The sequence below is a fragment of the Calidris pugnax genome, unplaced genomic scaffold, assembly GCF_001431845.1.
Source record: "Calidris pugnax isolate Ruff unplaced genomic scaffold, ASM143184v1 scaffold27, whole genome shotgun sequence".
NCBI classification, from domain to species: Eukaryota; Metazoa; Chordata; class Aves; order Charadriiformes; family Scolopacidae; genus Calidris; species Calidris pugnax.
The window spans coordinates 9,467,096-9,493,511 of NW_015090893.1; the positions used below are offsets into that span (position 1 = coordinate 9,467,096).

At 46.7% G+C, this 26,416-nt stretch overlaps 2 protein-coding genes across 2 annotated transcripts in view; both read left to right on the forward strand.

Moving 5' to 3' along the window:
- The window catches only part of LOC106891304 (serine protease inhibitor Kazal-type 5-like), a 130,801-nt gene extending 122,033 nt beyond the window's left edge, over nt 1-8,768 (forward strand). The window contains exons 17-21 of the mRNA XM_014947754.1: nt 652-736; nt 3,222-3,349; nt 3,716-3,779; nt 8,088-8,140; nt 8,588-8,768. Coding sequence (XP_014803240.1) covers nt 652-736; nt 3,222-3,349; nt 3,716-3,779; nt 8,088-8,093 — 283 coding nt within the window. The 3' untranslated portion in view covers nt 8,094-8,140; nt 8,588-8,768. The remainder of the gene's footprint in view (nt 1-651; nt 737-3,221; nt 3,350-3,715; nt 3,780-8,087; nt 8,141-8,587) is intronic.
- Nucleotides 8,769-14,956: 6,188 nt separating this feature from the next.
- Nucleotides 14,957-25,710, forward strand: LOC106891625 (ovoinhibitor-like). The gene is made up of 16 exons (XM_014948302.1): nt 14,957-15,097; nt 15,827-15,846; nt 16,699-16,835; nt 17,020-17,080; nt 17,588-17,721; nt 18,171-18,228; nt 19,210-19,346; nt 19,693-19,753; nt 20,556-20,692; nt 21,148-21,214; nt 22,388-22,521; nt 22,601-22,658; nt 23,946-24,082; nt 24,470-24,530; nt 24,895-25,010; nt 25,520-25,710. The coding sequence occupies exons 1-16, from the start codon at nt 15,043-15,045 to the stop codon at nt 25,563-25,565; spliced, it is 1,419 nt and encodes a 472-aa protein (XP_014803788.1). The 5' UTR covers nt 14,957-15,042; the 3' UTR covers nt 25,566-25,710.
- The last annotated feature ends 706 nt before the right edge of the window (nt 25,711-26,416 follow it).

A 26,416-nucleotide genomic window follows, 5' to 3' on the forward strand; every position in this document is an offset into this window, starting at 1 on the left:
ATGTGTAGAGCGGGGCATGTTTCTCATGCAACCCTTGCCCCTTTTTGTCCTTGACTTTATTTTGCACGAAGCACCAGTGCTTGCTGTGCCCAAAACCCCTCTCAGGACACCTTTGCCCAGAAAACCCTGTCTCCTGGCCTGGGATGTGTCTGCTGCCTGGCCCTGGCTCACCTTCACCCGCTGGCTTGGAGGCAGTGCCTGGTCCATCATGTGCTTTCTGGGCATCGGGCAGGCACTCCTGTCTGTGTTATATCTGCTGGACCTGAGCAACACTCAGTTGCTGCTTCTTCAGAGCATTTGCTGCGGAGCCCTGAGATTTCTTGCTTTTGGCTGGTGTGGTCCCTTCATCTCCCCACCCTCCCAGAAATGCCAGTGGACAGACAGGACTGCAGAGCCCTGGGGTGGTCATGCACTTGGGCTGTGCACAGGGTGAGGTTTGTCCTGCTGCTGGCTGCCTCCTGTTAGCATGTGGCTGGGGCCTTCTTGCCCTCTTCTCTCCTGGTGGGTGAGTGGGTGCTGCCACAGTGCCAGCAGATCCCCAGGGGCTGGGGAAGGGGGGTCTGTGGGGAGGGTGGCTGGGTTTGCACTGGGCTCTCCCTGTTCTGGAGAGAAGGTCTGTGACGAGCTGCCTCTCTGCTCTTCCCCTGCCAGCCCACAAGGAAACGCAGCTCAAAGTGGTAGGAACTGCAAGCCCGGCCGCAAGACACAGGACAGAGACAACAGCGGCTACCAGCTGGTAAACCCACCTCCTGCATCTTGGCTGGCAGCTGTGCGGGCAGAAATGGGGACCTGTCCCGTGGGGGGCTCCTCCGCTGGATCTGACCCCCCGATAGCTCCTTTCCCAGCAGCTGCTCCTGTTCTTGCTCTGACCTTAAAGCTTCTCACTTGGTCCCGTATCCTTGGAAGGGTTTGAATGGGTGAAAGCATCAGTACCTTGATGCTAGCCCCTGTATCCCCCATCATGGAAGCAAAGGGAAGGGGAGAAGGGCTGGATTTGCCCATATAGGACCCTCCTAAACTGGTTTTGCTTCTGGGGTTGGCTCCTCATGGAAGTACATCAGCTATGAAGGTGCTGGTATTGATCTCAGGCTGGATGCCTGCCCCACATGGAGCCAAAGTGGGGTGAGGAGTGCCACCCAACCCTATGTTGAGAAGGTGCTGAATCAAAGGCCATGGATGGGGCAGGGTGATGGAGCTCAGCAGAGGATCAGGACAAGGTTGGAGAAGGTGCTGAGTCAAAGGCCATGGCTGGGGCAGGGTGGTGGAGCTCAGCAGAGGATCAGGACAAGGTTGGCAGGGGGAGGGAGTGCTAAAAGGGGAAGCACTGAGTGATAGATGATGACTGTGTATGGAATAAGTGGGAGAAAGATGGTGTCTGCTTTGCCTTGTGTCCATAAAACCAAAATGCAATAGTTTCAACAAAGCTAAAAGTGGAAAATATAATAACTAATAAGAGGAAAGAAGTTACCATTAAAAGGGTGACTAAACTGTGAATCTCACTGTCATGGGGTGTTGTCAAGAGCTAGGATTGTTAAAAATTGGCCTGATGTTTTAATCCCTCCGGCATTTGCATACAGTAAATTAAAGAACATTTTGGAAGGGATAGGTAATGTGTTTCATGGGGCTGGGGAACCTTACTGTAAACTGCCTTAACTCTCTCGGAAGCTCTGTCACTGACTGCTTTTAGAGAAGGGATATTTGAGTAAAAAAATCCTGGTAGGTGGTTCAGATACAGCAATTTTGATGCATTCCAAAGGAAGTATTAGGTATAATAATTCCAGTCTGCATCAGGGCTTAGTGGTATTTCCTGGTAGCACCGGAGGAGGTGTGGATGCTGATGAGCCTGACTGACGAGAGGTGATTCAGAGGGCAAATCTGCTCCTCTCCTCTTTCCAGGCCCACCTGTGGGTTTTGTCACAGGCAGCTCCACTTCCCCAGAGCCAAAGAAGTGGTGGGACCTGAGATATGTGGGGCTGCCGGTGGGGTGGCCGCCTGCCCTGGGCAGTAATGCGGGCACGGAGGTCATACTGCAGGCAGAGATGTCTGGACCATAGGAAGGCATCTAGCAGTGGATCGCAAAGGTCAGCATTGTCTGCCTTCACGTCATCAGTAATTACCCAGATGAGAGAGGAAACAGCACATTAATGAAATTAGCAAGTGGCATTTAACCAGCAGGTGCTATCACAGCACCCCAATGTCACTGAACCCCCTGTGCCACCTGGCATGAAACCTCCCCTCCTGGTGGTCCTGCTGATAAACCATCAGTTTGTGCTAAATGGTGCATCTCCAGGTGGGACAGGAGGTGGAATGTCCTCTCTGTCCCAGCAGCAGCTCTCCTCCGATTGCACCATTTGCAGCCATTGCAACATGTTTTATAGCACCCGGAGGAGGGGATGGGAACACATTAGTCACTCCTTCGTCTCGGTCTTTTTTTCAACACCTGGAGCAGAGGTGGGCGGCCGGGCTGAGGAAGGGGCTGTGTGTGTGCCAGGGAACAGGCTGCTGTACCTCTGACCTCTGCTGCTTGACACTTGCTACAACTCTGAAAACACCCTGACATGTTTGTAGGGTGGAGACCTAAGTGCCAAGAGGGGACCCCCAAAAAGCTACTCCTTGTGTGAGTTTGTCCTGGTTCTGCTATGCATGGTTTGTAAGGAAAGCTGTGTTTAAATTGTAAGGAAAACTGTGTCTCGTTGTCATGCTTGAGAGGAAACGCGAGGGCACCCTTAATTAGTCATAGATGCTCATATATGCTTGTGTCTCTGAACTCAGTGGGTGTCAGAAGTTGTGCTGCGTGTCGCACCACCCTCGGGCTGCTGTAGAGGTTTTTCCTTAATTTTGGCCAATGGATTTCATCTTCATTCTTGGAGATGAAATGGCATCAAAGCCCTGATAAGGAGGACTAGGGACAGGTAGCAGAAGTTTTCATCTTCTTGTGGATCCCCAGTGAGAGAAATAAACCTGCCCTGGACCAAGATGCCAAGGTAGATCAGATAAGTGGGTCTGTGCCTGGCTGTGGGGCAGGTCCCCGAGAAGCTTGACTGACCAGTCCAAAAAGAGACACTACCTCTTTACAAGCTTGGCCTTGCTGGAGGAGTGGTGGACGTGCCGCAGGGCAGAGGGGCCCCATAGCAAGGCTTGGTTTGTAAACGCTTTTAAGTCACGTAAAGAAAGGTCTTGAAAGTGAACCAGCACCAAATGTGATTTCTTTCTCTCTTCAGCTGGACTGTGATCGAATTCTGCACGGGGTAAAGGGTGGAAGGATTTTCTGCAGCAAATCCTCACAACCAGTCTGTGGCACTGATGGGAAAACATACAAAAATGAATGTGACTTGTGTTCAGCTGCCATGTGAGTAGGCGGAGAGATTTCAGTAATACAGGGCCATCCACCATTCCCGAGTGTCTTTTGCAGCACAGTGTTTGTTTTGATATATCATGACTCACTATCAAGTGTGTCCTTGGTGCCTTGCTGTTAAGCAAACATAGATCAAAATGCCTGAGATTAATCTGATGACAGCTAATTAAGATACACAAGTTTCCAGAGTCCCCTATTCCCTTTCTGCCCAATTGTAAGATTGTTTGGGGAGTAATAAATGCCATCGTATTGGAAGTAGCATCAAAGTATTAAGGAGCCCACAGAGGACTGTCATGCTGATGGCAGAGAGCTGCGGCATTGCAAGTGAATAATAAGCAATGTCTTGTCCTCCCTTTGCAGGAGAGCTTCAAACTACATCACGGTAAACTATCAAGGTGAATGCCGAAAGCCTGCCCCTGAAGTGGTAAGCGGCATGCCACGGCTGGATGGGGAAACATCCATCTTTTCCTTTCCCCTTGTGTAAACTCCCCTGTCAGCACCATCTGGGCTCATGGGGGCCTGATCCAGGTGGCCACAGTGGAGAGTGAAAAATCACAAGTACTGGGCAGTCGGTCACCATCTGCCCTGCTCTGCTCTTCAGCAGTAGCTGGGGGGTCAACACTTTGGCCCTGCAGGCAGGTTAACTAACAGGTTAATTGAAAGAACAAGTTAACTGAACTAATGGCTTAATTAAAGCCATGTTCTCTGGCTGCTCTTCAGCCATGTGGTGTAGCGTGTTCCAGTACTGTTAGGGTCAGCTGGGGAGTTGTACCGCAGGCTGGGAGGGAAGAGGAGTATTGGAGCCCCTGATCTCCTTTTTCTTTTTTTATTTACAAGCTTGGCTTTGCTGGAGGAGTGGTGGACGTGCCGCAGGGCAGAGGGGCCCCACAGCAAGGCTTGGTTTGTAAGCGCTTTTAAGTCACGTAAAGAAGGTCTTGAAAGTAAACCAGCACCAAATGTGATTTCTTTCTCTCTTCAGCTGGACTGTGATCGAATTCTGCACGGGGTAAAGGGTGGAAGGATTTTCTGCAGCAAATCCTCACAACCAGTCTGTGGCACTGATGGGAAAACATACAAAAATGAATGTGACTTGTGTTCAGCTGCCATGTGAGTAGGCGGAGAGATTTCAGTAATACAGGGCCATCCACCATTCCCGAGTGTCTTTTGCAGCACAGTGTTTGTTTTGATATATCATGACTCACTATCAAGTGTGTCCTTGGTGCCTTGCTGTTAAGCAAACATAGATCAAAATGCCTGAGATTAATCTGATGACAGCTAATTAAGATACACAAGTTTCCAGAGTCCCCTATTCCCTTTCTGCCCAATTGTAAGATTGTTTGGGGAGTAATAAATGCCATCGTATTGGAAGTAGCATCAAAGTATTAAGGAGCCCACAGAGGACTGTCATGCTGATGGCAGAGAGCTGCGGCATTGCAAGTGAATAATAAGCAATGTCTTGTCCTCCCTTTGCAGGAGAGCTTCAAACTACATCACGGTAAACTATCAAGGTGAATGCCGAAAGCCTGCCCCTGAAGTGGTAAGCGGCATGCCACGGCTGGATGGGGAAACATCCATCTTTTCCTTTCCCCTTGTGTAAACTCCCCTGTCGGCACCATCTGGGCTCATGGGGGCCTGATCCAGGTGGCCACAGTGGAGAGTGAAAAATCACAAGTACTGGGCAGTCAGTCACCATCTGCCCTGCTCTGCTCTTCAGCAGTAGCTGGGGGGTCAACACTTTGGCCCTGCAGGCAGGTTAACTAACAGGTTAATTGAAAGAACAAGTTAACTGAACTAATGGCTTAATTAAAGCCATGTTCTCTGGCTGCTCTTCAGCCATGTGGTGTAGCGTGTTCCAGTACTGTTAGGGTCAGCTGGGGAGTTGTACCGCAGGCTGGGAGGGAAGAGGAGTATTGGAACCCCTGATCTCCTTTTTCTTTTTTTTAATTTTTTTTCCCCCCCCTCCCCTTCCTCGGGTGGGGTGTTACTGAGAAGTGGAGAAAGTGGCCACCCAAAGTGCCTCTTGGCTGTGTGTAGCATCTCATTTCTCACTCCAAGGGTGTGCTGGAGAGCCAGCATATCCCCTGCATCTGTAGTGGGAACCTCAGAGCCCTGGGAGTGGGATGCTCACAGTCCAGATGTTTAAATGCAGGTTCAGGCTTGGATTTAATATATAACCTGGACATAGTCTCTGTGTTTTACCTAGGCTGTAGGGTAGGAGACTGACATGTCTGGGAAAACATCTGGCTTTCCTCCAGGGAAGTTGGTGAGGCCAGAAAGACTAGAACTGCATCAAGCAAAAAGGGCTCATTTTCCAAATAACATCCAGACAGACAGTTGGAAAATGAAAATTATTCTCTAAGTGACATACTTTTGGGAAAGGTCTTGAGCCTTGACATCTTGTGATCCCATATAGCAGATGAGTTAAATATTTCCCAGTTGTGCTTTGTCTTTCCACCAGTGGCAGCTTGGCAGTCTCCAGTACTTTTATTTGCAGCCAGGATCTGAGTTTTTGTCTCTTGAGTGCGTGGGCTGCCCCGTAACACCCAGGGAGGACTGTCCTCTGTGTTGGCATGAACTCTTGAGAAACTGAATATTCATCCCCAGGGAAATACTGAGATTTGTTCTCACTTTCCAGACCTGGAGAGAATCAAAATATTGAACCATCCAAATAGAGAAGTTCTGTAAAGTTTTGAATGGGAGCTTTGGCTTCTGAATATGAATTTGGTATCAATGTGTTTGTAGGCAATGAAGAGCTTTCCTGTGGGATAGCCACCATGCAATAACATCATGCTATTGGCTTTCTCTGCTCAGTGCCAGGGTGCCAGCAGATCTCAAAAACATTAAAAAGTAAACATCCCAGCTCCCCTTCCCCTCTTCTGTAAAGGAGCACAGTTCTCTGAACTTTGTTGAAAGTTGAAGAAATTGTGGCAAAGAGAGAAATAATTTTGCCTGTGATCATGTTGGAGGCCTTTGTGTCTTGACTTTTAGTATGATGGAGCCTCTGTTGGCTTGTGTGTTTCGGGAGCATGGGGAGACCAGGCACTACAAGAGCCTGTTGGTGACTGTGCTCTCACTGCCCGAGACAGATGGGATTGGGTATACCATGGCAACTGAAAAATAGAGAGGATTGCCACAGAACTGTGCCTGGTCTGGAATTCCTTACTCTTCTGTGTTTCACCAAGCTGTTGCAGCTCTCAAGCCTTTGCCAGTTAGAGGACTGTGCCATTTACGGAAAGTCAGACAGCTTGTAGCTGTGTCAAGTATTCCAAGGAGAGTTGGATGCAATTAAAAGGGAAAGTGATACGATTTTTTCCTTGGGGCAAAAAAAGCCAAACACAAACCCCCACGCACAATGATTTATTCTTAATACACATAAACAAAGTCACCTGAAGAATCAGATTGGAAATGTGTGGGAGCCCATTTCCTTGGAAAACCTTTTGAGTCCATCAAAAAATTTCCCTATTTCTCAGTTGGAAGCTTATGAACAATGTACAGAGAAATGTTATTTTCAGCACTGAAATTCATGGTCACTTGCAGTGTAATGAATTCTTCTTTTACTGAATATGCAGGCACTCAATCTGTGCTACTGAAAGCAGAGGGAACCAGCTCCAGCAGTGCTTTTGGCATCAGAAATGGTTTTAGACCATTGCAAGTGCAGAACAAAAATGCAAAGGCCTCATGTTAAATTTTGGAGACAGATAAGAAATGGTTACCCCAAAATGTAATATTTCCTTGAGTTGTATTTTGAAATTATCCATGGAGGATGCTGGGCTGCCTGACAAAAATGTGTGTCCAAGCTTATTCCTTCACAGCTCAGTGTCTGTATCCATTCCTGCCTGCAAAGCTCCTGATGGATTTCCAGGTGTTTCTGGGCAACTCTCCCAGCCTGGTGGCCAGATTGCCATCAGGGAGGGATGCTTGCAGGAAGGGATGGGAGCTGTGTGGTCTGCGAGAGATCTGATGCTAAAGGGTGTATCTGTGCACTGCTGTGGTGGAAAACCTTGCTGCAGAGAGAGCCTGTCCCCAGGGCCTCGGGCTGGCTGGTGTCTGGCCTCACCACCTTCTCTGTGCCGTAACCAAATTCCTTTGATCCTGTGCTGCTTTGCTGTGGATGAATGTAGATCTGAGTCCTGGATTTAGATATCTTTTTTGGTAAGCTAGCTGGCCACTAGTTCCTGCAGTGCTATGTCATACGGGTGAATTTATTGTGGGTCTTGTCAGTGCATTTCACTTTTAATGCTGCATATCTTCCTTTACTTGTTCAAAGGTTTTTCCACAAATCACCCATGTGATAGTCACCAGTCTGCCCACGTTAGTCAATAGGTCAGGGATAAAAGGAGATATCCAGCTTCTCCTTTTTTAAAATGCATTTATTAATAAACAGGTAACTTCCAGGTTTGCAATGGGCCATCCTCTTTTTCTTATAATGCTCTCTAGTCTGTCATGTTTCTTTTTAAGGTAGCAGAAGGAAGAACGAGATAAAAAAGCAGGATCTTACCCAGTTAGGTAGTAGGTGTGGAAAGCACCTAGCTTTTGGGCTGAAATTGGTCTTGTTTGTCTCGGCTGGTGGTGATCCAACTTGCCTGCCCTGGTGCCAGGCGCTGCCGCTGTTGTTTCGTGTGGCCACTGAGTTGGCTGGAGGGGCTGCCACGCCGATAGTAATGCTCTGCAAGTGACACACAGCAACGGTCGTGCTTGGGGGTGGTCTAATTTTTTTGCTTTTTCTTTCCAGAAGTAATGGAGTTCAGGCTGCCAGCCAACACCAGGGATCAGCGGTGAGCAAAGGTACAGAGAGGGGCAGTGATTTACCCGCTCCTGGCCTGCCTGTCCTCTGGGGGTTGTGTTTTCCAAGGGTTGGAGTGTCCAGCCTTGCCTGGGCAGGCTGCAGGGCTGGGACAGAGGGTCTCTGCAGCATGCTTTTCCCTCACCCTGCAGCCAGGGGATGGTGGGGCTGAGCCCACGGGGAATGTGCAGACTTTCTGGTGCCTGCAGTGGTGGCCTCTGCCCGTTCCTTTGGCCCTGGCTCTGTTTTTTCAGCTAAGTTGTCCCTGCGGAGCTTGGAGGATGCTGGCAGAGCATTGTGCTGCTGTCCCCCATCATGGGGAGGCAGGGGTGGCCCAGAGCCATTACAGAGCATGGGAGAATTACAGCTTTGAGGTTTCCTTGTGGTCCTTTCAGGTCCCTTTGCCTTCTAGGGCTATAGTAATAAACTGTCTCCCCCTGTTTCCCTAGGGCGAGTAAAGGAAGAGTTGATGATGAGCATCAGGGGAGCTGCCGAGTCCCCAGGACTGCCAGAGCTGCCTTCATCCCCTTCTGCAGTGAACGGGGCCCGTCCTTGCTCAGGTGGAGGGCGAAGGGCTGTGGGAACCGAGCGGTGTCTTCCCAAGTCTGCCCCACGCGCGCCGTCGCGGTCTCTGCCGCCTCGCTGTGTCTTTGCGTGCTTCTACAATAAAGATAACTCAGCAGCTTCATGTCACTTTTCTTCACTAAGCCTTGTGGTAGGGACAAAGAAGCCCCCACTCCGGCTTTACACAGCATGCCCCTTAAGCAATAAGCAAGCACAGAGGCCCCCGGGGTGCACCAGCTGCTGTAAATACCTGGTGAAGAATTGGACCCAAGGAAGAGCAGCGTGGTCCAGGGTTTTTGAGGAGGGACCAGGGGTCAGGTTCTCCCTGACTTGTTGTGGGGTCTTGGGTCAATCACCACCCTTTCAGCCCTTTTCTCTTGCCTGTATAATGGATATTAAAGGATACACTACCTACCTCAGAGGGTTGTTTTGAGATTTAATTGGTTTACATTTGGAAACCCACAGAGGAAAATTGGTTTTAAAGCACCCCACGTATTGGGCTGGCAGTTTGGCTGTTGCAGTTTGCCTGTATAACGGATATTAAAGGATACACTACCTACCTCAGAGGGTTGTTTTGAGATTTAATTGGTTTACATTTGGAAACCCACAGAGGAAAATTGGTTTTAAAGCACCCCACGTATTGGGCTGGCAGTTTGGCTGTTGCAGTGGGTGTGCTCTTCCACTCCCCTCATCTGAGGCACTGGGAAATCCAGACCACTTTGAGCAGCTGTGGGAAGTAGATATGCCTTGACTGGTCATGTTAGATGGTGAGCTAAGGTCTGCCCCACCAAAGCTGGAGCTGGGGACAGAGCTGGGAAGGTGGCTGGGATCTGGAGGTGTGAATTCGATCAGCAGCGTTTCTCCCTCTGGGATGGCAGAAGCACTGAGGGCACCCTTGAGGCAGCGCTGGTCAAGCAGAAAGCTCAGCCAACTTGGTGGCTCATGGACTCTTCACCCTATGCTTCTGGGTCACCCTTCTGCCTTAGCCTAAACTTCCCCAGATAGGGCCCTGTGGGCACAAGGGTTCAGGCAGTGCCCATTTCAGGAGGCATCTCCTGCAAGGAGGCATCCTTTGTTCAGGATCCTGGTGCTGGGGGGGTGGAGAAGTTCCATGGTGTTGAATGGCTTAAGCTATTTAAGGAAAAACATCATTGTTTTGAGATGTAACTAATTTACAGACAGTCCTATTCATTTATAGTCTGAAACTATTTTAAGATGAAGGCATGCCTTTGAGCTAAGGGCTCCCTTGGCTCCTTGTGGGCAAGTTATCTGAGAATGGGGTGGGATTTGCAAAACAGGAGGTTGTGGTGGTGGGTTAACAGAAGTCTGCTGGCAGTTTGCACGCACTTCCTGTACTTTCTTTTATAGCTGTTACTTAAAGCAAATACGTTCTTTATTTGTATAAACTTTATTGCAGGACATTTCCAGAAGACCTTGAGTGAACACACAGTGTTTGAGTCCATTTTAGCTGTGACCTGATCTGTAAACACTTTCTGTTGCAGATAAGGCTGGAGAGACTTTCGTTCAGATTTTGGCAGGATTTTACCTAATACCAATTAATTTCACTCCCACCAAAGACGTAAATTTTTTCCAATTAAATTATCAAATCTTTTTTTTCTACTGCAGTTAATGAGAATTGATTTTTAAACTCTCAAAATGCTTACGCACGCATCATATTTTATTTCTACTGATAATATTAAAATCTCATTTTAGTATCAGCAGACTCTGACATAAGTAGCTGTTAATATTTTTTTTTTAATGCTGATTTTTAATGTGAGCAAACACTGTGATTCAGAAATTATTACTGTCTATTTCTATGTGGAAAATCCCCTTGCCAAGTAGAGTCATGCAGGGTGGAAGTTGCCAGTTTGGTCCAGGTTGGCTCTTCTGGGGGATGCAAGGTTTGTCTGCCTTTGAGCTGTGATGAAACAAGTAAATTCTTGAATGTTATTTATGCAGCCTGAGAATGATGAATATCAGACAGTGAAAATGTTCTCTGATGATGTCTGCTCGCTGATTCCAGCTAAAATCATGTTCAGAGCCATCTACATGATTTCACAAAAGCAGTGCACAATTTGTGGCTTAAAATAAATTCTTGCAAATGGAAATCAGTGCACTTGAAAGCTATTATGATTTGTAGTGATTTCAAGTATTTAGGTTTTGAAATAATCACACATAAAACCTGCATTAACTGTGCTCCAAAAGCAATGAACTGATGAAGATGGTGCCCTAGTAGCCTCTTCTGTCAGTATTTGAGCACCTTCTGAGTTTCTCCTGCTGCCAGCAGGAATTATCATCCGCAAAAAATCGCAGCTGGTGGTAAGGCATCGTTAAATAGATTCCAAACCTGTCTGCTGAGCAGCGGTAGGACAGTGACTTGCTGAAACCTCCTGCTCTCTCATTAAGAGCCCTACCCGAGGCAGCAATGCCGACTCCTTTGTGCTCTCAGCAGCCTGCTCGCTCCGTCCTTTCTTGCTTTCCACCCCCTTCTGCAGATCGCTCCAAGGGCTCGCTGACGAGGTCTGTCCTGAGCAGCTCCAGCCGGGCTCCACATGAGTGATGCCACCCATTATTTCTATCAGGTTCCTGGGGAGAAGACGGCAAAGTGTCAAGAGGTATTGGGAATTTATTACCCTTTCTTCTGCATTTGCTCTTGGTTACCCTTTGTGTTGCCCTCTAATACGGTAATAAGGCTAAAACAGTCCTCCACCAACCTGGAAAGGTACCAGCACTCTGGGGAGTCTTCAGTTTGCTGTAAATTACACTTTATGAAGGGTGTCTCTTGCCAAGATCCACAGACCCCATGTGGTTCACAGTGGTTTCTGAGGTTTTGCAGAACTGGCGTTATGAACTGGCTGCTTCATTCTCCAGGCCTCTCAACGTTATTGGGTTTTGAGCTAAACTACTCTCTGCAGGGGCCTTGAGCCTCTTGCTCTTTTTCATAAAAGGTGTCAGTTACTTATGCAATTCTTCAGGGTGTGCAAGTGCTGCTCTTGGTATGTAGTGAGGACTGTTGATTCTGGCAGAGGACTCAGCAGACCTTGAGCTCACCATGCTGTTTCTCAATCCTCTGCAGTCTATCTGTGTGGACCCTGGTAGCTCTGCCCACCACCTCGCAGCTGCTCTCGCAGCCACCATGGAGGGAAAATCCCTGCATGGCAGCATGGTGTGGTCTGGCTGGGGGGGCACCTCTGGCTGTCTGACATAGTGCCAGAAATCCTGCAGGTCAGGGATGTGTTTGCTTCTTCAAGAACTGAGCAAGTTGTAATGCAGAAAGCCTGGTGCCATTTGCGGAGTGAAACCCCTCTGGGTCTGCTGCAGAACTCTCTTTCCTGTCTCTTCCCTGCATCCCTGGGATGCTCAATCCCACCAAACAACTGCTGCGTAGGGGTACCTGGGGGTTTCAGCATTATTTGCCTTGATGATCACAACTTCTGCTCCATGGCCCATCTGCCTTCGTCCTGGGGACTGGTGAATGGGTTTTTCTCTCTCTTCTCTTTAAGATGCCTGTTTAGCATCTGTTAGCACATCTGTCTTTTCCTATGAGGGCCTCCCTACTGCAGAGAGCTCTTGTCCAGGTCATTTCTTTGGGATCTCCCCTCTCCAGTCTGCTGCAGGACCTTCTGCTGCCCAGCCCTCCCACCGGGGCTACAAAACAAGAACCTTCAATGCTTTCCCCTGTGTGAAGGTGTGAGCAACCCCACTGAAGCTGTTCACTGAAAATAGTAAGATGTAAATGCAGCTACTTGCAAACTACAAATCCAGGTGAGAATTCACGATTCACCTTCATGTTGAAGGTCCCAAAAGGTGTAGTAACAACTGCATACTTGGTTCATGGATGGGAAGCATAGAAAATTTCTACTTATATTTCTGAAAAACAAGTAAGTTGGCTTTATTGCCTTCTGGCCTCAAAGGGGTTGCTTACTTTCTTGGTCTGTGTTGGTGAGATTCTGCCGAAATGGTGGTAAATGATTCACAGCTGGGACTAGAGGTAACCTGCAGAAGGAAAGGAGGACAGTGCCCGTGTCCAGATCTGCTCAGCCAGGTGAGTTCTGCAGATCCTCCCTCTCCTGGTATTCCCGGCAAAGGGACAATAAACACTGGATGTCAACACAGCATGACTGCAAGTGGGGGTTGCACAAATATAAGGGTGGAAACTTATGGGGGCAACCCAAGGTCTCCCGGTCCAGCCTGGGCGAGATGTGTTGCACCTTCTGCTCTGGTCCTAAAAGACTCTGTTCTGCTGGACAAGTGGCTGCTGGAAAAAGCTTTGCTGAATCGCTCTCTATGAAGCAGACAGCTCAGCTGTAGGGTTGCAGCATGGATCTTCCTTGTGCACTGGGCGGGAGACCAAAGCTGAGGACTATGTGCTTTGGCTGATACAGGGAACAGCAGATATGTGCTATAGCTGTAGTGATGTTTCTTAAATCCCAGTTCCTTTTCTAGATCCTTGACAAGTGTTTGCTGTTCTCTCCCCTTAATCTGTCTCCTATTGCAAACTATTCCCCAAATTTAATAACTTAGTTGGAAGAGAATTGCTGTGATCTTGACAGAACATGTCGAGTCAATCTATTTCAACTGCAGATTTGGTTTGCAAATAATTTCTCCTTTCTGATAAGGTTCAGGTGTCATCTCTGTGGACATTGGCAGGAATTTGCTTGACCATGACAGCTTTTACAGAGTCTAGCAATTAAGTTGTCAAGATACATTTTCTTCTGCCAGGAAGCATTAATTGATGATAGTCTTGGCTGGAATAAGCCCTGAGAGATGGATATTGTAATCAGGATGAACAGAGGTCCTTGTAGTCAAGGCCTGCATTGGTCCAAAGGTCTGGAGTCCTTGACACTTGGTGGAACCAAGATGAAGGACAGGGCAAGAGACACTGAGGGTGGATATCAGGGGGAAGGAATGAAAACAAGAAATATGAATAGAGTTGTCTCTAGTGTCACTAGAGATTAACGTACCTGGAAATACTGGCTTTTGGGGAGACTTTAGCTTTGCAGATGCATGCTGCAAACTACTAATATTAACAGAGCTCCTGGATACAAAACCAAATAGAATTTTCCATTAGGTAATCCCCAAATCATGGTATTGTGGATTTGCTTTTCAAGTGAGAAGGATGTTGGAGATGTCCTTCTCTTGGAAAATAAAGCTGGGGTGATCCAACATGAGCTCACTCTGTTTAAATTATGTAAAAAAATAGATCTGCAAGTAAGGATTTTAATTACCAAGTACAGAATTTGAAAGATTAAAAGTTAGTGAGAAAATTAGAGAATTTAGGTTCCCAATTGGGAAGACTGGGACTGGGACCGATCCAAAGAATGGTCAAAAACCTCCTTCAATAAAGGACAAAAAGGTGTTCAGGAAAATCCAAGTTCTGTTACCTTAACAGTGGGCAAACCTTCCAGAGAAATTTGAAGAAAACTAAAGATAAAAAGTGTAGAGGGATAATGCATACATTTAATTTTCAGGAAGGAAACTGTGCGTGGGCTAATGTCAATCTTTGCAATGTTGGCTGACTTCCTAGATAAAGGAAATACAGTACATCTAGTCTATGCAGACATCAAAAGCATTTGGCCTGCTGCCCTGTGGGATGGTGTCACTCAGGCTTGGCAAGGTGGGTCAGGAACCGGCCGTAGGGAAGGTGGTAGCAGTTCAGCAGAGGGTATCATGGGAGTTACCAGTGAACAGCCGAAAATGAGGGATTTTAGGAGAAAACTTAATATTTTTTTGCTCCTTGCTGTAGTACAGAAAAAATTGGCACATGGAACAGAGCACTGCTGAGTTTTTTAAAACGGGAGAAGAGCAGGATTTCTCCCACAGAGCACAGGGTGACCTTCTGGGCTGAAATTGCCTGGGCTCAAACTGGGATGAAATACAGCAGTGAAGAGTACAAAATCATGCTCTGAGGTTAAATAATGAGGTTTTTGGCTATCAGCTGGCAGCTCAGTTGAAAACTATAGAGGAGGAGAAAGACCTAATTGCCTTTAGCCAGTCGCAGGGTAGATGTGTGCCTGCAACATGCCACAGCCGTGCAAGGGGCAGCCTAGGGTTGGGACAGGTCCATCTGGGAGCAGAGGGGTCTTGGCACGCTCCCCGCTCCCCTCGAGCCATGCAGGCCCCTTCCTGGCATACACGCCTGTGTCAATCATTAGCTAGACATCTAGAGCTGAGTAAATATATTTTTGGCTTTGAATGTTGATGACAGACTTGGAGCGTGACCTAATAAGGTGGGACCACTTGGTATCGTGATGTGCTATATATTCCTGCTCCTACCTGCAATCTTCCTCTCCTGCACAGAGAGCTAGCAGGCTGCACTGGAGTGGTGCCTCTGTCTGCCATGAAGATAACAGGCATTTTCGTGAAGGCTGCTCTAGCCCTTTGCTGCTCCTTAGGTGAGTATTTCACGGGATATTGCAGAGACCTATCTAGCTGTATCAGAGCTGAATTTTCATTTTAGTAAAAGTGTTTGGGTCTTGTAATGTGGAGGAGAGCCTTATTCCATGAAGAAATATTCTTACTGAGAGAATTAGCCAAAAATTAAACTTCAAGACTGAGGTTTCAGCCAACCTCATACAGGCAACTGTTTTCATCTTCTTGGTTTGTAGGAGCAAATTGCTGAAGGACCAGGGGTAAAAAAGTAAAACTGTTAGAAATGGCATCATTATCCTTGTGAGCAATATAAATGCAAACTTTAACCCCTGTTTGCTCTGTAAATTTATTGTGCTGTTCCTAGTAACTGAGAAGGATGTGTTTGGAGATGGACAGTGTCAGTGGTCCACAGTCCTCTTAAACACGCATGTCAAATATAAAGTCTCTTAGGAGAGGTTAAAATTTAAGAGTACCAAATTGAAAGTACCTGTATCCCTTCCCTGTAACATCTTAGGGATGGATTAATATATCTGGTCTCCCCTCAAAAGTGCAATGAAATTTTATTTAGTAACCTTTAATGCATCCTATGACCCTTTACTGGCCTAATGTAAAATTCCATATTTTCCTAAACCAAATATACTAGTCAACAACGGCTACTGAATTTAACAGTTTCATTGAAAGATTTGCATATATCTTCTCTGCATATCAATAGTTTGATATTATTTTTTCTGTCTCTATTTTTTTTCTTTCAGGTATTGCCTTTGGAGTTGAGGTGAGCTACAGATCTATTTATTCCGTTCTATTCCAGGTTTATGGTAAAGTAGAAGCAGTATGTAATTACCTGATGAGCAAGTGGATTAAATTTAATGAAAGCTTGACTGTTCAAATAATATTTTCCAGTGCATGATTGAATGATATTGCCAATGTCATGAGAAAGTAAAAGATCCCTCATTTTTTACAATATTTTCAGTTCATTAAATAAAACGAAGAAAGCAAGAAGTAATTTTATAATCCTATTATATTAACTCTTAGACATAATTTAGTTACTCCAAGCCAAAGGCAGTAGGTTATCTCCTCACAAGGAATACTGTTTTAAGATGGTATGCTTGAAAGCATCAAAGCCTGCGATTCTGGTATTTTTTTCTGTACGTAAAACCTGCAGAAGCGTGTTCCTTGCACAGGTTTTTCTATACCGATATCATAGAGAGAAAAACAGCAGGGTCTCCGTGATGGATTTGTCTGCAGGTTCTTCCCACGCGGTTACAAGACTCCTGTAACTCACCAGAGACTGCAGCACGATTTGAAGCGATCAAATTTTGAGCTGAGGGGCTCCGGCGTACAGCCGGGCTCCCAATTACCAGCTGCCTTCATTAGGCACCGTCTCACCCACAGCAATCCTTCCTCCGTGCCCTGCCTCCCCCGGACCCCGGCAGGAAGGCATAATCAGAAACTTGTGTAGAGAAGATTCACTCCTCCTGACTGCCTGAGCGGATTCAAAATAATACCTCCAATTTACCTCCCGGCAGGAGCTGCAGGCGCTGTGGCTGTAGTGGCGGGAGGATGGATGGGGGCTTCTTCCCATGACGGAGCCGATGTTGGGTCTGATCCTCTGCTGCTTTCACAGGTTGATTGCAGCCAGTATTCCAGCGGCATCAGCAAGGGTGGGACGGCCTGGGTAGCTTGCCCAAGGAACCTGAAGCCAGTCTGTGGCACCGACGGCAACACGTACAGCAATGAGTGCGGGATCTGCCTCCACAACAGGTGAGCGTTGGTGGAAACCCAGCAGAAGATGCAGGGCAAGGGGCTCCAGGTAAGGATGGCAGCTTCATCCCCCAAAGGTGGACCAGGCAGAGGAGCACATGAGTTAGCAGCTGGGTGCCAACACTGCCAGCCTGGAGGTGATGCCGATCTCTGCAATCCCTGACATGGCTCTGTTTTCTTCTAGGGAACACAGGTCCAGTGTGGAGAAGGCACATGATGGAGAATGCGATCCAAAATCTATTACGGTAAGCCAAAGTCCCTGGAAGACTTCAGCTGTTTGTAAAAGGGGACAGTTCAAACACCACACAAGAAGAAAATGGAACATGCACAGCACAAAGGGAATTAAAATCTGATGACAAATAAAAGCTGAGAGGGTTTTTTTATAGGCTATCTGGTACCATGTCTCTGTGCTTTTTAATTCAAATCTGGCCTCTGTAATTGGGAATAAAATGAATAAGTCACATTGGCTGAAGATTGGAACTCACTACTTGGGTAGCTCTTAACAGGATTTTGTGAAGGACTTCACAAAATCCAAATCACAATACTTCTTGTTATGCTATTTTTTTTCAGCAGGAGAGAATTCCTACAGAACTGACTCTGGCTTCCACTTTTGATAGTGGGATTAGTTTGATGCTGGATTTGTCCCCAAAGGGTGAGGGACAGTAAGCAGACTACGTAGGAGTGTTATATCTTTATATCTAAAATGTGTTGGTTTGTTGTTTTTTTTTTCTCTATTCCTGCTATTTTTACAGATCGATTGCAGCAGGTACCGGAGCACTGAAATAGATGGTCACGTCATGGTAGCCTGCCCAAGGATATTGAGACCAGTCTGTGGCTCAGATAGCTTCACTTATGACAACGAATGTGGGATCTGTGCCTATAATGCGTAAGTCTTGTGCATAGAACGTCTCTCTGGACAATTAGTGATAGCTAAGGCTCTCAGAAGCACTTCTGTAAAACATCTTAGGTCAGATGTCTCTGTAGGTCACTTTGGAGGTGGCTGCTTGTAATTCTCCAGCCAACCCAAGTTTTCTTCCCCATTTTCTGTCTGTGCTTGTGGGAGCAATCACAAAAGAATCAGAGGACAACCCAGAGCAGAGCCACAAACAGATCGAAGTGTTACTTGTAACCCCTTATTACTCCTAACACTCAATTACCATGTGTTACGAAAATACTGTGCATTTGCTACTACCATCTGTGGGGTCTGTTCAGAGAAGTCAAGCAGTTGTAGTGTCCCAAAAACAGGTGGGATCTTGCTTTCTTGTCCCAGTGCCTAGTCTGTAATCAGTAAAGTTATTCTCAAGGCTTTCTAACCAAAGCATTTATTTCTTTCAGAGAACATCACACCAATGTCAGCAAAATACATGATGGAGAATGCAAGAAGATCGTCACTGTAAGTGCAGTAGAAGTCAGAAATCCATCTCTTAGGGCTGTTAATAGAGAGAATCCCAAGAACCCCACAGATTTCTCTAGGAAACTGCAAGAGTACGACCAGGCTTACGAGGGTCCCAGTTCATTCTTTGCCTTTCTGCACAATGAGGGTGGATTTTTCACCCTTCCTGCTCCAAAGAGAGGGTCACCCCACACAAACCACACCAAGCCTACAAAGGAGAAAGGAGATGGATATGAAATGAGAAGCTGCAGAACTTGCTTCGCTATGTACTAAGCTGGCTGTTGTGCCCAATGGGATGCCCAAGATTTCAATTGCCAAAGCGTTGTGCTGGTTGGCAGTTTTCTCTCGGGAGATCCACAAGCATTTCCACCCTTTGCATCAGGGACTCAAAACTCCCATGCTGGTTGCTTTTGCAGACATAGTGAGACCCATAAGAGAATAAGGCATGCATATTCCTAGAGGGTAGTTTATTGTATTATTGTATAGTGCCAACAATCTGGTGCCTCAGGAAGAGAAGCTTCTATATTTCAGCACCAAAATTCTAGTATGTTTTCTCCAACTGATAGATAACTGTTTTTTCTCTACCCTTTCAAACCCCGTGCTTAGCTACAGGGAATCTGAAGTGCTGGAGAAGTGGGGAGGAAACCAACACAAACAAAACAGTATTAGTCAGATTTCCAGCTGGTGAAAAATGTTTCCTACTAAAATCAAGATTCTTTTTTTTTTTTTTAAATGAGAATGGGCTCAAAATTTTGTATATGTTCTTCTGCCCGAAGGATCCCTTCTCCAAGATAGTTCTTTTTTTTGACTCCTAGAGAACTGGGATAATATTCAGAAAGCTAATTTCTGATTGAAGATTTAGCTTCAGTGTATCAGGGCTTTGTCCTGTTGCAGAAACAATGATGGCTGGGATGCAGTTGTGGATCAACTTCTCTTGCATAGCAAGGGCTCCACCAGAGCTAATTCTCATTATTTTGACAGCTTGACTGCAATAGGTACCCAACAACAACCACTAAAGATGGCAAAGTATTAGTATCCTGCCCGAGGATCCTGAAGCCAGTTTGCGGCACAGACGGCAATACATATGATAATGAATGTGGGATCTGTGCCCACAATGGGTAAGTGCTGTAGGTAGAGCAGGTCTTCTAAGTAGCCAGCAACGCTTTGCATTCCTGGGAACCACCCTTCTGCATTTCTGCTTGTCCCCGTTTCTTCAAGTCTCTTAGAGACTGGATTGGTTTTGGATGTACCTTGAATTTCCTTCTGATACCTTCTTTGTGCTCATGAGGGGAAGCTTGAAAAGTCAGGTGGCAGTTCCTTGAATTAGTCTGTGGGCTGGGCAGAGGAAGGAATAATTCAGAATATTGCTTTAAATTGCATGTTATGAGAATATGTGATGAACTTGTTAATGAGTAAGCTGATGTGGCTATTTAGTTCCTCAACTTTATTGTTTCCCTTTTCCAGAGAACACAGAACTCATGTTGGCAAAAAGCATAATGGAAAATGCAGACAGGAGACTTCTGAGGTAAGAATGCAATATAAGGCGTATGTCTCCTCTTAGCTGTATTGACTGAGAAGTTCCCTGAGGCTACATCCTCACTGAAAGTGAGATGGCCTGAAGCCTGGCTTTCTCCACACGTCTGTTAAGTTTTGTCAGTCCCGTGTTGAGGATGCCTACAAATCCCACCTGTCCTGAGGCAGGTGTCCTCTGGCCCCTCCTTACCTGCACAGCCCTGGCAGAAGGGCTGCATGGGAGCTAAGCACAGAGTTTTCATTATAAAGTCATACCTACAGCAGCCTTTGGGGTGGGGATATATTCTGGTGTAAGCACCACAGCAGAAGTTTTGGTCTGAGAGTATCAGCTGAGAAGTCCCAGAGCTGGTATCCAGGACATGCCAACACAAAAATGTGGTAGTTGGTCAGTTTGGGATTAGACCTTGCCTTGAGGATGCTCTTCAAAGATTTTGTAAGCGAAGTCCACATTCCTTCACTATTTTAGAGTTTCATTTATATCTATACTGCAGAATGAAAAGGGAAATGTGTTGTTTTTTTTTTCCTCTTTTCTTTTTTGGCATACTTTGTATTTGGGGTTGACCGAGCTACTTACCCTAGTGATTTGACATCTCACAAACTGTGCAGTGCTGTGCAGCTCCCTCTGTGCATGAGAGGATTCATGCAGAACGGACTCAGCCTGGATTTGAGAGAACTGAGATGTAGCACTAGCGTTGTCTCAGCATCCCAGAGTAAAAGACGTGGCAGGGGGTAACGTTGGGGTTTTTCTCAGGGAGCAAGGACTTCCCTAGGTTTGACACTCCTGCTCTTTGTAGATCAATTGCAGTCAATACCCATCAAGAATGATCAAGGGTGGGAAAGCCCAGGTACGCTGCCCAAGGATCCTGCTCCCAGTCTGTGGCACAGATGGATTTACTTATGACAACGAATGTGGCATCTGTGCCCATAACGCGTAAGTACTGTGCACAGGGGTGACTTTTGGGGTGACTAGCCATGGTCAGCCCTCCACATGGCTTTTCTTTTGCTACCAAGGTATCTGCATGTCTCTTTCTCTTGCTCTTTCAACTGCCTAAAGACCCTGTCACCCTGATTTCGTTCCCTGATGCTCTGTTTGTGCTCGGGGGGGAGCTGTGGGAGAACCAGCTCTCAATCTGAGCACACTGTGAAGGGCTGTGGTATTTGGGCAGAAGAAAGCATGGATGGGGCTGCTGCATAGCACACAGCGAGGAGACCTGATAGGTCTGTTTAGGATTACACTTGCTAATGACCAGGACAAGCTGGCTCATTAGGCAATCGGATGCCTCCTTTATCATATATATTGGATCTGAGTTTGGTTTGCTTTCGGTGGCTCCTGGGGGTCACAGGGTTCAGCTGGTGAGCATGCTAACACCAACCTCTCCCTTTCAGAGAACACGGGACTCAGGTTAAGAAAAGCCATGAGGGAAGATGCAAGGAGGAGAATACTGCTGTAAATGTAAGTAGATGCAAAACAACCACCATCTACTCCCTCTCCAGTCTCCGGGCAGAGCCTGGCTGGGCTCAGCACACCCCCCGTGCTCCTGGGTGCACGTTGGGGTGATGCAGGGGACTTGTGCTGTGGTTCACCCTTGCTGCTCATGGTGGCTGCTGCCAGTGAGCTCTACGTGAGGGCAAGAGAGAATGGGGACAGGCTGGGACTTCAGAAACAAAATGTCCCAGCACTGCAGGTCTCTGAACAGAAATCATCAGAGGCAGCCCAAGAACCGCTCAGCCCATTTTAGCACAGTGGGAGAGGAAGACAGAAGGCTGTGTTAGATGTCCGTGTATTCATTCAGTGCGAGGATTTCCATTGCAGTAGACAGGCAGGTTAAAAAATCCTCATGTTCTGGTCAGCCAGGAAAAATCTGGTCCCAGATATGCCTACAAAAATAGCTTTATTATCCTGCACAGTAACAATACGTGCTGATAATATCTCAATGCATTTATTCTGCTTATGCAGAGCAGCTCTACAGCACCAAAAATAACTTCATGCGTCCTGAGGGACTGCAATATATTTTCTATAGTAGAGACCCACTGTTAAAATGCCAGCTTTGCTTTAATTTGCTCTTGGGCCATGTGGAAAATACAGGTAATAAGAGACGCTGCATTGGGGAAACTGTGCAAAATGACAGCAAAGTGTCAGTGGCGCTTAGCTAGCGTAGGCTGACTTCCAGTAGGTGTTTGTCTATTTATCCTCAAATATTTAAACTGTTAGTTTTTATATCTTGTAAATATTTTTGCATTGGAAGCTGCTGAAACAGTTCTTGTTGCTGTTCTGAAAAAGCTGAAGCAAAATCTCAGATTTAGTTAACTATGTCAAGCTGGACTTAATGTCAAACACTTTAAATCAGATTCCTTGGGTTAAATGTTTGTTTTAAAACTTGCATATCCACTGCTCTGGGGAAATAATCTTTTTGGCCAGCTGCTCCTTTCTTCCCTCTGTTAGCAGACAACACCAAACCCGACTACAATTACTTAATTCATTTCTAATGGAAGACTAAACTTAAAACCCCTCTGATTTTTCTCTGGCAGAAGCCTTTACAATCTGGAGCACCAGAGTGGACAGACTGCAGATGAGACACCTCCGTCCCCCAGCAGCTGACCCAGCACTGTTGTTTTCTCTCCCCAGGTTGACTGCAGCATGTACCTGAGCAATACCAAAACCGGCGAAGCCATCGCAGCCTGCCCCTTCATCCTGCGCGAGATCTGTGGGACAGACGGCGTCACCTACAGCAACGACTGTGCACTGTGTGCCCATAACATGTAAGCCCTACAAATCACACCCCGAGAGCTCAACACAGTTACTTGTGGAGCAGTTTTAACCCTGCTTTTTCTCTTCCAGCGAATTTGGAACCAGCGTTGCCAAGAAGCATGATGGAAGGTGCATAGAAGTTCCCCAGGTAAGTGAAACCTAGAGGAAAATAAGAGCTTGAGTGGTGCTGATTGCATAACTTGAATAAAGACTGCTGGGGTTTGGGGGTGTAGCCTCCCCCGAGGGTCACAGCTTGTGCTGTCCTTCCTTCTGCGGGTGAATATCACCCTCCTGGCAGCAGGAACGTTGTGTGCTTCCTGCACGCAGTCAGGAAAAGACAGAGGAGAGGACAGGTGCGGAATGAGTTATGAGACAGGTAGCATAAATGATTTAAGGCTTTACAAGAAGAAATCCCTTTCCCACAGCAGTCTATCATAGCTGCCACAGGAACCGAGCAGTCTGTTTTGGCAATATGGGAAGGGGACGCAGAGGACCCAGGGTATCCGGTGCCTTCTGGATGCTTGCATTTTACAAAAGGGTGTTCTGCAAAGATTAGAAAATTGCCTGTGTTTTGAATGCTGATACCTAATGTACCAGGGAATTCAAACCCCTCTCTGTTTTGGTTTGGGTTTTGTTTTTTTTTAGTAAATGCAATGTAATTTAATGTATACCAACAATGAATCTTGTAAAAATACTAGATTAACTACATTTGGCCAGCTCTAAACTATTTACTCTCACTGGGGAACAGCAGAACAAAGGCATCTCATTAGCATGTGTTTGAAAGAGTCAACATCCCGAGTCAGATATTTCATTTCTATACAAACACACTATGAAATGTCATTCCTTTGTTTCCTGAGTACGCTCTGTGCTCACACCGGGTGAGATACATAAATCAGGGAGGAAGAGCTCGCACTGGAGAAACTGGGAGGGCTAAAACGCAAGGCCAGTTCTTCAACCGGTGTAAATCAGCCTCAACTGCTGTCAGTCTGGCTGGCAGATTTCAACACTCGGTGCTGTCCTGGTGCAACAAAAGGCCTTTCAGCACATCGCCCCTCCATTCTTATGGGCTGTGAAAAACTCCTTGGTCACAGTCGGCTCTCTTGCAGGAAGTGCATAAATCATGCCATTTTGATTCGCAGATTATTTTTGAGCTGCATTTGGTAATATCCTGGTAGGTTCAGCAAGGTAGAGGGGCATCATGATAAATAGGAAGTTGAATGAGTGATGTCTACCTTCAAGCCTTGATTCAGTCTTCTCCAGCAGAAGGCTATGAGAGGAAATTGCTAGTTTTCCATGAAGAATGAGTTAATATATAACCATAATTCGTCCTGTGGCAGATCCTAAAAGGCAGAGGCATAAGCAGGGGGGGTTGTGTCTGGGTGCCCTTGCACAGAGCAGAGCCTGTGCTGGAGCTTTTGCTGTCTTTGTTCTCCAGCTTGACTGCAGCAAGTACCCAACTTCCACGCTGAAGGACGGCAAAGAGCTGATGGCCTGCACCATGATCTACGATCCCGTCTGCGGTACCGATGGTGTCACTTATGCCAGCGAGTGCACACTGTGTGCCCACAACCTGTAAGTACTTGTCCTTCTGCTGGGGGGTGTTCGCAGTGGTGGTGGTTTGATCCATGAATGCCAAGTAATACGCAAGGGCTCTCTCTGAAACCCTGTCCTGGGTGGGTCCTGTCTGTCTACCTCCATTTTCCTGTTTGACCTGGTTGGTGTTCGACATGGGCATTCAACCCCAGAGCCCCACAAAGTGGGATGCATAAACTGGGGGGAGTGTTATTCCAAAAGACATGTGCCTGGTCCCTAAGGGCAAGTTCTCGTTAGTGCTGTACAGGCAATGCTCAGCTAGTTTATCTGAAAATCTCCTGTGCACTACATGGGAGAGAGGTTTGTTCTTGCACTGTGGTTGTAAAAGGGAAGGTTGTGGCTAACAATGGTTTTTCCATCCTCCAGGGAGCATCGGACCAATCTTGGCAAGAGAAAGAACGGACGCTGTGAAGAGGACATTACAAAAGTAAGTGGGAAAGGATGGGAACAAAGATTGAGATCCAATGTCTGTTACGCTCATGGGGGACTGTCCTCTGCTCTGGGTTTCAAACTGGAGGAGTGGTGGTATGCAGACCTGAGGAGATCCCTCGGGAAATTCACACTGGTCATAAAACAACCAACATCCATCCCACTGCTCTGTAACAGTGCAGGAAAGGACGTGGCAGTGAGCAGAAACAGTGAAATCTGCCACCAGGAGGAAACTTTGAGTTGGTTATTTATGGTGTTGTTATGACAATTTTGTTTCTCAGTGAGGTGTCATTCCTTATGCTGGGGGGGGACACACAGTTTGCTCTCAGGCAGGGAGACTCATGTCTATCTTCTGTGTGCAGGAGCATTGCAAGAGCTTCCAAGAAGTCTCTCCTATATGCACCATGGAATACTTGCCCCACTGCGGCTCTGATGGCAAAACATATGGCAACAGATGTGTTTTCTGCAATGCCTACGTGTACGTACCAGAGTAACCCCCTTCTTTTCATGATCAATTCCTGTACCTACTCTGAATGCAGGGCTGTTTTCATAATGTTTTTTTGACTAACTGCTTATGGGCATATACTGGATGTTTCTGGTGCACCATGACTTGTGCGAGGAGATGTTGGGGTTTTTTTTGCATTTTTAAGGGAAAATGCGAAGGGCAAGTTTCTGTGATCTGTACGTGGCCTCCTGTTTGTTAACTTCCAAGATATTTTACTCATTTTTACGTAATCTGTCCCACTAGCTCATCAAGGCATGTGGAAAGTACTTCACCAAAATGGATGGTATCAAATGTGTGAAACCTTTCATCTTTCCTTAATAATATTATTAAGATAATAATGAAAGGGAGTATTTGGGCTTTTGAAACAGTTCTTTTTCTCCAGTCAGCTCTAACCTAGCGCACTTGGGCCAGTGAAGTGAGGAACAGGGCTTCAGCACTGGATGTGCTCTGTGTCTAATCCTTCTCTCTCCTTTTCTCACCAGGGAAAGCAATAGGACACTCAACCTCATGAGTATGACTGAATGCTAAATCTATGCTGGAGTCCAGTCCAGGAAGACAAGTTCCCTTGTGTGTGACTTCCCATGGGCTGATCTTCCCCAGCAGCTTTCCTTCAGTTTTGTCTTGTTACCTTAGCTCCTGAAAAACTTGTTCAATAAACTCACTTGGCAACATTTCTCTGTCTTTTGCCCCTTTTCCCTGACACACTACTCATAGTGCTGTGTGTGTATCTTCCTGTTGATATTCTGCTCTACCAACCAATGTGCGTAAATCTTCTCCTGCCATGTGTCAGTGCCATCCCTGCTCTGATGAGGGCCTGGCCTCCTCTTGGAGCTCTCAGGCACTTCCTTACTCCTCGGAGTCTCCTTGTCAGTATTAGTCTCATCTAACCATTACTACATTTGTATGAACTGATCCCAGACTCCACCTTTATAGTCAGCATAAGGGGACATTCATCTCCAGTGTATGGTCCACCTCCTCCGCGGGGCAATGTCTAGGATGTGGGTGTTGGTTTGCTCTCAAGAAGAGCATTTTCTTGCTGTGGGCTAAAAAGGGACACTGGCTCCCTAGCCAAGAAGTGTCATGGTCCCACTGCCTGTGTAGCATGTTCCATGGAAGAAGAGGTGATCTGTTTCCAGCCTGTTTCCACTGGATTTGTCCTCAGTGTCAAGTGCTGTTGTAGGATATAACCTGCAGGAGGCAATGTCGAGCTCCCTGCAGGGTCACAGGCAGCATAAATGTCCACTCATGAAATACCTTGATTTATTAATGCAGCAGAATATCTCCAGGACTGGTGAGCAGAAGTCACCCCTGGGTTTGGGGGACAGCCCTGGTATATCACTGCAGCTGCCCACCTTCTAAAGCCATTTGGGAAGGAAAAG